Here is a 13,467-nt window from a genome sequence, read left to right on the forward strand (position 1 = left end):
TTTGCACCAAGAGGGCAACTTAGCTTAAAAGGGGGCCATGGGGCTCCCCTGAGGAGGCTCATTTAACTGACTCTCCTATGACCATTAAGGTGATTTTATGTGCACATTTGGACACAATGTGAGTGTTGGAAGCCAAACCTTTGTAATATGAGGCAAAGGCCTTCTGTAATTTTTTCACTATCTCCTTGCCCTGGAATTTCCCTATCTACTACTCAAGGAACCTCAGACTTTCCAGGAAGGAAGTCATTTTACTCTAGTTCCCCAGCCAGCCTTGTTCCTGGCTTCCCCCTCACCCCTTGTTTTTTGTTCTTTTGCTTCTCTGAGGAGGGGGCCTCAGGATATTTCCAAGCTTACTCAGGAATTGTTATGTTGCATTAAATCTCCATAGTCATCTCTTCCGGCAAGAGCCTGGCATGTCAGATCTGGAAGGCACCATGGTGTAGCTCATCAAGCAACAGTGGGGTGATATGGAAAGAGTGCTGGATTTGCAGTCAGGGGTCTGGGTTCAGATCTTACTTCTGTTTGACCTTGAGCATGTCATTCAACCTCTATGAACCTCACTTTCCCCTTCTGTAAAATGAAAGATTTTTTTTTTTAACAATCTAATCTCTGAGGTCCTCAGCTCTTAACCTTTCAGGGTAACATGACCTCTCTGGGCTTCCTTCATCTGTAAAATAAAGGGTGAACAAGATCATTTCTTCCAACTTAAGATTTAAATCCTCTCATTTCTCCGGGCCCCACTTTCCTCACCTGCACAAATGAAGGGTTTAGACTTAATGGCCTTTGAGACCTTTTCTAACTCTACATGTAATTTGACTTTCTGGGCCTCAGTTTCCTCATCTGTAAGTGAGGCCTCTGGGAATCACTCTCAGTGCAAGATTGGTGTTCCTTGGAACCATTTCAAGATTTGCAAAACACTTTTCTCAAAATAATCCTACAAGCAAGGGACAAATGCAAGGGTTCTCCTGGGTGAGCCCATTTTCTAGATGAGGAAACAATCTCCATAAAGGAGAGTGACTGGCAAGGATCACTCCCTGAGTCTCAGAATTCAAATCCTAGACAAGGAGGTTCAAGCTCCACATTCACTCTTCCATAACATGTGGTATAGCCCACCTCCCTATCATAGAGGGTAGGAAAACTATACCCAGAGTGGGGAAGACCTCTCCTGGGTCATACAGGTAACTAGATGTGGGACTCCTGACTCCCAGGCTTTCATTCCTTGCTACCATGACATCAACCATCTTCATTGTACATGTGAAATAATCAAAGCATATCTGAATAAAAAATGAGAAAGATGAAAACAAGCTGTGCTTGCATCACCAAGTGCTGAGGCATCCAGTCTGAACCCTCCTGTCACGGTCAGATTCTTCAGCTCCTGCTCTCGGGCTTAATTATCATTAATGTTAACAGCCCTAATACTAGGAATAATTGTTTTTTTAGCCAGATAGGTGATTTCATTGGTATTGGGGGCTTCCATTCAGGAAATTTCCCTAATGTTGGTCAGCACCTGCACGGAGATTTACAGGTGCAGAGAACTTCCAGGGAATTTGAGAGGGAAGGTACTTTCCCAGGGTCACACAGCCAGGATGGGTCTGAGTTAGAGCTTGAACCCAGGATCTTGAGGCTAGAATAGCTTAAAGAGGCGGTGTATGTAGGTCACTGAAAAGAACCCTCTACAAGAATTAAAAACACACGGGTTTGAGCCCTGGTTCCCCCTTTAATCAGTCCTTTGGAATGGTGGGGAAGGCACATGATATCCCTCAGTTTCCTTAGCTGTAAAATGGAGCTAAGACCTTGCATTACCCGGCTCACAGGGCTGTTGAACACAGGTAACAAACTGCTCTGCAAATGTAAGTTATTTTTGTGATCTGAAGCGTTTCAAACGTGGGTTCTGGCTAGCACTTTGAGGGGATTGCAATCGTCCCCTTTCACTGGGATTATAAGAACAGTTTGAATTTTGCTATTCTAATTTTACAAATGAGGAAAATGAGGCCTGGAAGGGATAAGCAACTCCCCCAAGGTCATAAAGCAGAAGAAGAGCCCAGCGCTGGGCGATAAAATACAAAAGCCATTGCAAATAATCCAAAGTCACGCAGTGGAGAGATTCAACCCAGGCCAGGGTGGAGGCCTCTCTGAACCCCCGAATCTGGCGCATGACATGACTAACAAAAGGGGTGTCCCTTAAAGGTTCTGAGCGAACACACCCCTTCTGCAAAGCAAGAGCCATTTCTATGGAGGAGTGTTGTCTCTCATGGACTGCAGGGGGTGGTTTTGGACTTTATGAGTCTCTTGTGGCCCAGACTGGTCAATGTAGCTTGATTGCCCAAGGTGCTCCACTTCCGGACAGGAAGTCATTTACACATGGCAACTAGGGGAAGTGACAGATGTTAGGAGATGATGAAGGAGATGAGGATGACGTCAATGACAACAGGATCAGGAAAAAATAATTGTTCCCGATCCACCAGGGAGCACTGGAAAGATGGCCAGACTTGGAGGCAGGAGATCGAGGCTTAAACTCTAGCAAGAGGAATGAATTTGGGGTCGGAGGACTCCCTGGCCACTTGTACCCTTGGACAGATGGATCTGCCTGACTCCGTGCACATCCCTGAAGCCACCTGCCTCAGTTTACCTGTCTGTAAAATGAGAGTGTTGACGGGTCTGATTTCTAAGGTCCCTTCCAGCTTTTAAATCTATGACTGGCTTTGTTACTCACTAGGCAGGTGCTCATGGGAAAAATGGTAGTGTGGAAAGAGGCGTCGGCTCTGATGTCAGAAAACTGGGGTTCAAATGCTGCCTCAAACGTGTGACCTTGTATGAGTCACTCATTGTTGTAGGGCTCTCTTTCCTCCGTTATAAAATGGGGATCATAACACTATCTTCCTTCCAGTTTTATTGTGAGGAAAGAATTTAGTAAACTTTAAAAGCATTGCAGAGGTGGGGATTTTTATTAAATCTGTACTTATGATTTCATCAGTATAGGGAGCCGGCTCCATGTGTGGGAAGCCCCACCAGTCCCAGAACGTCCCCATTCTGCAGCTTTTCATCTTCTGTTAGTTGTCTGGAGCCCCCAGAGGTCGAGTGACTAGGTAGGGTCACACAGCTGTTATGTGTCAGAAGAGAGACCTGGACACTGGCCCTCCTTACCCCGAGGTCAGCCCTCTATGCATTTCGCCAAGTTGATGATGGCGATTGTTAATTAGTAGAAATATTAGTGTAATGGAGAGACAAATCGACTGGGTGTCAGGGAAGACCCAGTTTCCAATCTGCCTCTCATACCGACCTACTAATTTGATGCCCATTTGCCAAGGCTTTGACGGACTGTATTTATCCTTTCTTGACTTAGTTTCCCATCTTCAAAATGTGGACTGTGATACTGGTAGTGTCTCACAGAGAGGACCAGAGGGTTCAAATGTGGTCAGCCAAGTATAGAAAGAACTTTAAGTGCTAAAGAAATCTATGGCTATGACTTCATCATCATCATCATCAATAATCATGATGCCAGCTTATCCATTGATATTGCTTTAAGGCTTATAAGCATTTTTATTAAAACACACAAAGCCTGGCATGTAGGAGGGGCTCATAATTGCTTGCTGATTGATTGATTGAGGTCACCTGGGGCTGCCCAGGTTGACCCTCTATTTTGCAGACAAGTAATGAAATAATGAGAGGCAGGTTGGTCATCACAGGTAGACAGTGTGGAAGAGCAGAAAGAAGGCACCTGGGTCCAAATCCAGCTTTGTGCTGGGTAGCTGTGTGACCTTGGGTAAATTACTAGATTTCTCTGGGCCTCTGTTTCTGTTTCTATTGGGAGGGGTGTTGGGGGGGGTCTAGTTGACCTCTATGACCCTTTCTAGCTTTGACTCTATGATCCCATCAATTTAAGAGTATTCATTTTTTTCAGAAGGATTATGTACCTTTGGATTAAAAGCATCTTAACAGCCATAATAAATCATTTTGCATCATTCCGCCCCCTTCTCCCTCATCATAAGTGATGGTGGGCAGAGGTCAGAGTACAAGAAGTTCTTGCTTCTGGACTTTTCTTCTATTTTTCAGGCCTCTTTCCAATCTCAATGAGCCATCCACCCACCTGGTCTCTATGGTATAATGAAGCAGGAGGGAGGGGGGATAATTGAACTGAGCAGGAAACCAGGGATGGCCACCATGTCTTTAGACCCCCTCCTCTCCCTGCCTCTCTTCCATTGCCCCCAGGGTCTTTAAAAACGTATTTGAACTTGAAACCCAAAAGGAAAGAAGAAAGGCTGATCCAGGCCTGCACCTGGACATATTTGTCTGGGAGGGAGCCAAAAAAGAACATGGGGATTTTTCACTCTCTGGGTGGTAAAATGCAGGATGATGGTGGCCTCATTTCCTCTAGTGTAAACCCCTGAGGACAGTAAGGGAAGGAGGCTACTTTGTGCCCTCCTTCAGAATATGGTTCAACAAAAAAGCAAGGGGTTCCCTGGGATTTGTTCTTTTCTACAATAAAATCTCCACGTGATGCATTTCATGGATCAATTCAAGCAAACAAGCGTTTATTCAGCACCTAGTTGCTTTTAAGATAAAAGCTAAGTTAGAAAGGGGTGGTCTGGTGGTGCCATCGTGCATAGAGCCCCTGGCCTGGAGTCGGGAAGACTCATTATCCTGAGTTCAAATCTAGCCTCAGACACTTAATAGTTGTGGGGCCCTGGGCACTCATGGCTGCTTCCAGCACTAAGTCCTGTGAGTATTTGTAAATCTGATAGAATGCAAGGATCCTGAGGGCAGGGACTGTTCCACTGTTGGCTTGTATCTGCAGTGACTGTCAGTGTATAATAAATGCTGGAACTGAGTGCAAAGGGCATTGGCTTTGGAGCTGGAGTCATTCAGAAATTCCACTCCTGTCCAACTCTTGGTGACCTCATTTGGGGTTTTCTTGGCAGAGATACTGGAGCAGTTTGCCATTTCCTTCTCCTGTTCATTGTACAGATGAGGAAACTGAGGCAGACAGGGTAAAGTGACTTGCCAGGGTCACAGAGCTAGTAAGTGTCTGAGGCTGGATTTGTACATCTTCCTGACTCCAGGCCCTGCCCTTTGTGCACTATCCTCTATGGTGCCACCTACCCACCCAGGCCCTCTTCTGTCACTTGTTCTGTGTCTCGTATCAGGCAATTCACATGACTTCCAAGTGTGGCACAGCAGAAAGAGCGCTTGGTACCGAGTCAAAGGACTTGGGTTCCAATCTTGCCTCTGACCCTTGCTGCTTGTATGACCTAGGGCACGTTTCCCAGCCTCAGTTTCCTTTCTTGGAAAATGAGCAGGGTTGGATTTGAGGATTTGTTCCAATCTGAACCGTGATAAGGGCGCCATCTGGTGACGCGGCTGTGAAAGGCACGTCCAGTGCACCAGTGAACCCTCAAACAATACTCGGATTCTGGGATGGCAGAGACCTTTGAAGCCCTGAATCCAAATTCCTTATCTTATGATGGAGGAAATGGAGGCCTGAGGAAATGGTGGGAGTCACTCCAGACTACACAGGAAATAAATGAAAGCGCCGAGATTCAGGCGCAGGTCAATCAAAGGGATACGAGGAAACATACTTTTATTAAACCCCTACTGTGTGCCAGGGAGACACGAACCTTAATGATAAGGGGACCACACAGTAAGAGCGGGAAGTGACCTTCAGTGCCTGCCAGTCCACCCCCTTCATTTTAAATATGAGGAAGCGGAGACCCAGACAGCCAGGAACATCAGAGCCAGGATTCGCACCCAGGATCTCTGATTCTAAGCGCTATGCTTTTCATGAAAGGCACCATCTGAATTCACAAAATCGACTGGACTTACTTGTTGGCCGCTCCATGCAGATTGGTCAGGAGGGTGAAGTTATTTCTCACACTTCGCAAGCTAGCAAGGACCTAGAAAGGGAATCAGTGTAGAGGGTCAAAAATTTCAAAATGGCAATGTGACAACGTGAGGGGCCTGGTGCATGCAGGAAAAAGGGATGTCCACACAAGTAGGGATCCAGTCCCATACTCACCTGGGCAAAAGGTGTTACGATCAGGTCGTCTCCATGTCTAGTGAGAAAGAAGAGACAAAAGGAAAGCATTAAACATCATTCTGAATGCTAGAATTTCATGGTAGTAAACACATTGACCCCCGCATGGTACTGGGGTGATAGCTAGGGTATAACGAGGCCTAGGCAGCTAGGATTTTGTCTCAGGGTACAAAATTTTGGAGGCCACCAACAGCACCACACCAGGATCTGCCTTTTCCTCCCTTCCTTGCCTAGCTTCTCAACAGTGACCAATCCTTCAGTTGACCACAAACCTTGTGGGTTATTCTGGAGGGCATCAGCAACATGCCAGATAAACTCTCTGCCCCTTGCCCCAGGGACAAAAATGTTTAGTTTTAACTCTGGAGAATATAAATGATACCAACATTCCATCCTCTTGGGAACAATAGTGAATATAAATATAAAGATGCCAATCTCAGCCCCAGGGAAATAGAAATCATAGTGACTTCTTTGCCCTGGGTTGGTAATGGATAGTTAAGTTCTCTCTTTTCAAGAAACCTACCAGGCTTATAGCCATAGGAGGTAATTACTTGGCCTCCTGGAATTCAGTACAACTGGTGAATTTTGTTGGCAGGAGCCAGAAAATTGAAAGGAAGGGCTGTTTTCTCCTTCTCTTTCCCTTCCTCCTAATCTTCCTTCTCCTCTTCCTCCTCCTTCTTCACCCTGTCTCTCTCTTTCTCTCTCTCCCTCCCTCCTTTCCTCTCTCCTTCCCTTCCTCTCTCTTTTACTTAATCTCTCTACCTCCTCCCCCCCTTCTCTTCTTTCTCTCCTGTCTCTGTCTCTCTCTTGGGCATACAGGGTACAGCCCTGGAAAAAAGGCCTCATGGTCTGGGGAAAAGTTAACTGTGAGTTTTCCAGCTTTTATTGAACCAAAGGCAGCCTAAGGTTGCTGAAATGCCTGCTTGCTGTCTGCGAATCCCATTACTTTTGTTTTTAATGTGACTTCTAAAAAGTGTTCAGTGGAAGCCTGCCCACTGTCTAGAGTCTTTAAGACAAAAACCCAGAATGGTTTTCTGCAAATATGTTGTTAGGAAGAGCCAAATACAGACTTAGATGCTTTCATAAGTGTTTTTCTTAATTGGTGTGCACTTGGCTAAGCCTCCTTAGGTCACTATCCAGCAAAACTTCTACTTAGGGGGTGGCCAGGTAGCACAGTGAGTAAGAGCACTGGCCCCAGAGTTGGGACACCTGGGATCGAATCCAGGCTCAGACACTTAGCACCCACCCAGAAACAACTGGCCGTGTGACCTTGAGCAAGTCACTTAAACCCAATTTGCTTAAAAAACAAAACAAAACAAACAAACAAACAAAAACTTCTCCTTAGGTCTTTAGAAGCCATGCTTGAGCAAGGACTGGGAAAAGGTTAACATTTGTATAGAGTCCACATCTATGTGAATCATGAAGGTGATCCGGCAATCGAGAAGGGCTTGCTTTCTTTCTTTCCTTCTTTCCCTTTTGCCTTGTGAGAACAATTCATTCTCCCACCTTCCTTCTAAAGCATACTCTTGTTGATTTTTTTGTCTTGGATTTTTTTTTCCTGTTGCACAGGACGACTCTCTTCCTGCAGCCTTCATGCTAAGGGGAAAGATGGAACCATTCAAAGCTAAGCATTGTTAGGAGCTAAGAACATAAAGACATAAATGAAATACTCGCTGCCCTCAAGAAGCTTATAGGCAATTGGAGAGGAAGCATATAACTGTACATATACGTATGTATGTATGTGTGTATGTATGTCTGTGTGCATGTGTGTGTATGTCTATGCAAAATAAAAGCAGGGTGACCCATAGGGATTTTGGTGCTGGTGCTGGTGGTGGTGGTCAGTCGTTTTGGTTGTGTCCAACTCTCTGTGACCCTATTTGGGGTTTTCTTGGTGAAGATACTGGAACAGTTCGCCATTTCCTTCTCTAGCTCATTGTACAGGTGAGGAAACGGAGGCAAGCAGGGTTAAGTGACTTGCCCAGGGTCATACAGCTAGTGAGTGTCAGAGGCTGGATTTGAACTCAGGATGATGTCTTTCTGACTCCAGGCCCAGCGCTGCATGCACTCTGGAGCCCCTTAACTGCCAATTATTAGGAGGGGGCAACAGAGGATGGGAAAGCAGCAATCAGAGAGAATTTCATCTGAAGGAGTGGGTCTTCACAGAGGCAAAGCTGAATTGAGGGCAAAGACCTGGAAGGCTGTATAAAGAGCTGTGAGAAGAACTGCTGGAAATGGAAGTGTGCACAGGGAGTTCAGAGGTCAGGGGGAATATTTCCAGCATGGAAGGATCATTGGTTTTGGAGCCGGATTCTGTTCCTGCAGGTGCCTCCCTGTGTCACTTGGGGCAAATTGCTTCAAATTGGGCCTCGGTTTACTCATCTGGAGTGGAAAAGGTTTGTTCTCATAGGACCCAAGTTCAAATCTTCACAACAACACTTCCTACTTACGCGACCTTGGGCAAGTCATTATTAATCTCCTGAAGTCTCAATCTATTAAATAGGTTTCACTGAAAAAGGTGAGATGAATAGGGCTAAATGTAAAGCTTGGGTTCAGAAAATCAATTTCCCAAATACAAGACAGGGGAGGCAAGCCTAGATATTTGTTAACCCAGAAAAGATCTGGGGATTTTAATGGATCCTGAGCTTATTAGACGTCAACAGCATGAAGTGGGAGCGACAGTAGCTCAGGGATGTTAATGGGCTTCCAGGCAAGCCTTGTACCCAGGACTGGGATGCTGCTGGTCCTCATGCCCCCTGGCCCAGCTAGACCACATCCTCGTCCTTCTCTTTAGCACTGTGCTTTGGGAAAGCCTGTGTATTGGGTGACAGAGGAAGCAGAGGAGGGCAACCAGGGCAGTCTGGACATCACACTGAATGAGAGGGCTGTTTATCCTGGAGAAGAGAAAGCCTATCAAAGGAAAGGAAAGGCACCATCTTTAAGGATCTGAATGTCTGTCCCTTCAAAAAGGGTTTAGCTGTGTTCTGCTTGACAAAATGAGGGCAGAAGGGAGAAAGATGAGAACCAGATGCAAAAAAGAGGGATTTTCCATTGATGGAAGGGAAAGCTCCCTGACCATGGGCATTGTCTGCATCAGTGCAGAGCTCGGCATGGGCTGCCTTGGAGGGTGGAGGGAGCAGCATCCGCTCTGCTGAAGGCTCCAGGCCATCCCTCTGCCAGGCGCGTTATAGAGGAGACTTCTGTTCAGCTGCCCTTCATCTCCGTCTCTCTGGTGCTGTTACAATGACATCAGCTATTCCTGCTTGCCTTCCACCAATTAATCAATGCACATTTATTAAACACCTGTCATGTGCCTGCCACATTGTACTAATTTCAAGGGATAGAAAATGAGGCAAAAGACCATTCCTGCCTGCAAGGAGCTTACAGTCTAATGACGTGCCTTATACATGTCCTATATAAAGGGTTCTGACCGATGGATTTAGATAAGCCCCAGAGTAAGCACGCTCTGATACGTTGGGGCCGAGGAGGCTGACTGCCTCGCTCCTGTGACTGGCTGATCAATGGGCTGGGGCCCGGCCGTGACTTTGGCTGATGGGACGTCTCTGTCACACATCTCTGTGGAGGGATATACCTGTCGTACGTCACTCAGGCTGACATTAGCGGAAGTCCATAGAGCTGCTCTTACAGTGAGCCTCAGGAGGCCAATCTGAGCTTACAAAGCACAGAACACAAGCTCAGAAGTGAGGACGTGGCCCTCTCGGACCACGTGAGTGCTGGTCACTATTCAGAGATCAGGAGATCTGTGAAGATGACAGATAGCTAGCTACCTATCCTCTGTCTCTCTGCTAAGGTATTGTTCAGTCATTTCAGTCATGTCCAACTCTTTGTGATCCCATTTGGGGTTTTCTTGGCAGAGATACTGGAATGGGTTGCCATTTCCTTGAGGAAACTGAGGCAAACAGGGTTCAGTGACTTGTCCAGGGTCACACAGCTAGGAAGTCTCTGAGGCCAGATTTGAACTCAGGAAGATGAATCTTTTTAACTCTAGGCCCCCACTGTGTACGCGTGGCACCACCTAGCTGTCTCTAGCCTAATTTGATGAACAAACCCAATTCCTTAAAGGTGAGCTCCAGTCAGTAGCTAGGAGATGCTGTAGATAAAGTTATACTCTGTAGTCAGGAAGACCTGTGTTCAAATCCTGCCTCAGACATATGAACCCTGGGCAAGTCATTTAATCTCTGCCTGCCTGTTTTCTCCTGTGCCTTTCACTCAGTTTTGTTGTGAGGATCCAATGGGATATTATTTGTAAACTTTGCAAACCTTAGAGCACAGAATAAACACTATTATTAAAACCCCTGTCCAATCACGGCCTGTTTATTTTGGATACTCCACATTTATTTGTGAACATGAACCGCACAGAATGGAAGCTCACTGAGGGCAGGGACTGTTTCATTTCTGTCTTCCCACACCCGGAACAACTCCTGACACATACATGGTAGGCACTTCATAAGCCTTTGTGGCTGGTCCATGTGGTTCACATCGGGTAACAGATATGGAAGCTGTTTATAAATTGCAGAGTGCTTCATCAAGGTATTATCTTTATAAGTTTCACTCTTAATGCAAATATCCTAACTGTTTATTTGGGATGAAATATAAATTAAATTTAAAGTTTGCTATGAATTAAATATAAAAATATAAAGTTTAATTAGTTTATTTTAAAATGACTCGTGTCTGGCCATTCTCCCACAAACCACTTCTGAAGCGGCTGGAATAAGAAGACTGGAACCCGCTGGGACAGAGCGTGAGCGCCATCTGGCGATCCAGTCCATGTGGGACTGCTCATCTGCCTCCTCCGGTCTTTGAACAGAGCCTGGAATTCATGTCTCCCCTCGCTGTTCCCTGACAGGTGCTGCTTCCTACAGTGATGTCCTGAGTGGTTGGCCTTCTCCTTCACCCTTCTCTTCTATCCTTCACTGCTCTGTCTCACTTAACTTGCACTTCTTTCTCTGTATAGATCGTGCATCCCATGGGAAAAGGCAAAGTCCTCAAAGGACCGGCATGCCTCTGTACACAGTGCCTCGCACACAGTGGGCACTTAGCACGCTTACCGAGCCGTGCAATTGGATTGAACCAGCATCCTGCAAACATAGAGACCCACCTGCAAACTCATCTCTTGGTTAAAAGATGGGGCTAAATTACATATCACCATCACCTTTGTCAAGGTTTCACTCATCACCTCTCTTCACGGTGTAGCCTCAGCTAGGAAGCTCAGAAAACTGGCTTCGAGATGTCAGTAGATTCTGTTCATAGAGCATAGAATTCAGAGCTGGGGCTGTAGGGATTAGTGAGTCCAATCCTCTCCTTGTGTATGGGAGGATATGAGGTGCCAAGAGGACCCAGAAAATTCACAGAAGAGAGGGAGATGAAAGGCAGGCTCTCTGACTCCCAGCCCAGAGCGCCTCCAGCTGGCCCCAGCTGGGCCTCTCAGCACCAGAACTTTTCTAGTCCAAGTCTCCACTCACAGAGAGGGGAAAAAAAGCATAGATCCTTCCTCTTGAGCTCTTCTCAGTTAGACAGAGGATTAGCAGAAATAATAACCAGAAGATTCTTAGTATGGAGGGGCTACGTATCCCCAAGTGAACGAGGCCACATGGGAAAGCAGCTAACCACCCAGAGAGAAAGCAGGGACAGCTGGGTAAGATCTCACCTACCTCTGTGTGCTTTGGACAAGTCACTTCTTTCTGGGTTTCAGTTTCTTTATATGTATAATGGGAATCCCTGGGATACCTTCTCCACAGGGCTGTCATGGCACTCAATGAGAAGATTGTGGGCATGTGCTTTGACCATGTTAAGAGTTCTGTACAAACATCGATTTCTGAGGACAATTGGACATGTGGGCTTTGGTCTTTGAAATGCCTACTGTGTGCTAGGCATTGGGCTTTGTAGGGGGCTACAGAGGCTGATGGCTTTTCGCTGCTCTGTCTCACTTAAATCCAGTTCACACACAAACCGAGACACCCCACTGTGATATCATTGAACCTCTAAAAAGGAAGGATGGACAAGAACAGTGAAAGCATGAAATGGCCCTTGCCTTCAAGGGACTTATAATCCAGGGAAACCACATATTATGATATGGGGGATAAAATGTTGGATTTGGAGTCAGGAAGAAGTGGGTTCAAAGCCTGCTTCTGCTATTTAGCTTCATGGACCTGGGAAAGTCATATCAGTTTCCTCATCTGGAAGGTCGGTGGTACACTGCACAGAATGTTGGATTTGGAGTCGGGAAAGCTAGAGTTCAAATCTGACCTCAGACACTACTAGCTGTGGGACCCTGGGAAAGTCCCCTAGCCTCTTTCAGCCTCAGTTTTTGGCTGTGTGAAAGGCAGATAATAATAGCACCTATCTCTCAGGGTTGTTGTGAGGATAGAGTAAGAAGAGGCTTACAAACCTTAGAGTGCTGCATCAATTCTGCCTGTAATTATTATCATCTGTATATGATGTCAAACTTTAATAGCCTCTAATGTCCATCCCAGCTTTAAAGCTATGATTATCTATATACACAAGAGATTCCCAATAGACACAAAATTAAAAATGGCAGGGTTTGCAGAAGGCTTTCCTCATGTTGGGTATTTAAAGTAGTGGCAGCAAGAGTTATTATCCTCATTCAGAGGAGGGAAAGAAGTAATTTATCACACAGATACCGCTTGGCATAGAACAGATTTGAACCCAGGTCTCGGGCCTCAAGTATCATATCTTGTATTTATCTCCCAGAATCATTAAGGTAGCTGGGGTCTACAGTATACACAAATGAGTTCTTGATGACTGAGTGAATGAATGAATGAATAAAGAAATGAACTTGGGTGTGGAGAACAGAATAGTGATATAGTCATCTGATTCATTCTATTGCCTGGCCTTGTAAAGGTGTCAGAGTCGTAATGAAGGGGAGAGGAAAGGACGGAATGATGCTGGGAGCAGAGGAGGATGTCAGCATGGATTCCATAGGACTGCTGGCAAAGCTGCCTTTTTTTCCCTCTTGAGAGACAAATGGTGGACTAACAAGAAATGAAATGCATGTTCAAACGTCCCCAGTGTCCTTTATATTGTTGTTTGTTTATTTCTAGGAAAGGCTCTCCTGGAGATGGAAATCTTTAGCAAAACACAGTAGTTCCAAAAAATACACACACACACACACACACACACACACATATATATATATATACACACACACATGCACACACACAAATCTATATGTGAATATGTGTATTATGGAAGGTTTTTTAGCATACATACAGACACATATACACATGTATACATATATTGTCTTAGTACAGTTTTAAGCTATTAAAACTAGCAAAATATACACACATGCATATGTATATATTAATAGACATATTTTTAATTACTTAAAACCACATTGAGACTTTTGGGACAGTGCCCATGTGTGTGTGTGTGTGTGTGTGTGTGTGTGTGTGTGTGTGTGT

The 13,467-nt window shown here is 45.5% G+C and overlaps 1 protein-coding gene across 2 annotated transcripts in view; it reads right to left on the minus strand.

Annotated features, from left to right (window-relative positions):
• Positions 1 to 13,467, minus strand: part of LOC138164887 (3',5'-cyclic-AMP phosphodiesterase 4B) — a 535,743-nt gene that overhangs the window by 150,728 nt on the left and 371,548 nt on the right. For both annotated transcript variants that reach the window (XM_069092825.1, XM_069092826.1), the window contains 2 exons: positions 6,014 to 6,050; positions 5,821 to 5,891 (listed from right to left, as the gene is read on the minus strand). In XM_069092825.1, coding sequence (XP_068948926.1) covers positions 5,821 to 5,891; positions 6,014 to 6,050 — 108 coding nt within the window. The remainder of the gene's footprint in view (positions 1 to 5,820; positions 5,892 to 6,013; positions 6,051 to 13,467) is intronic.

Source organism: Petaurus breviceps, unplaced genomic scaffold, assembly GCF_028583685.1.
Source record: "Petaurus breviceps papuanus isolate PSGF00001 unplaced genomic scaffold, PetGlider_PUasm1.0 207, whole genome shotgun sequence".
NCBI lineage: Eukaryota > Metazoa > Chordata > Mammalia > Diprotodontia > Petauridae > Petaurus > Petaurus breviceps.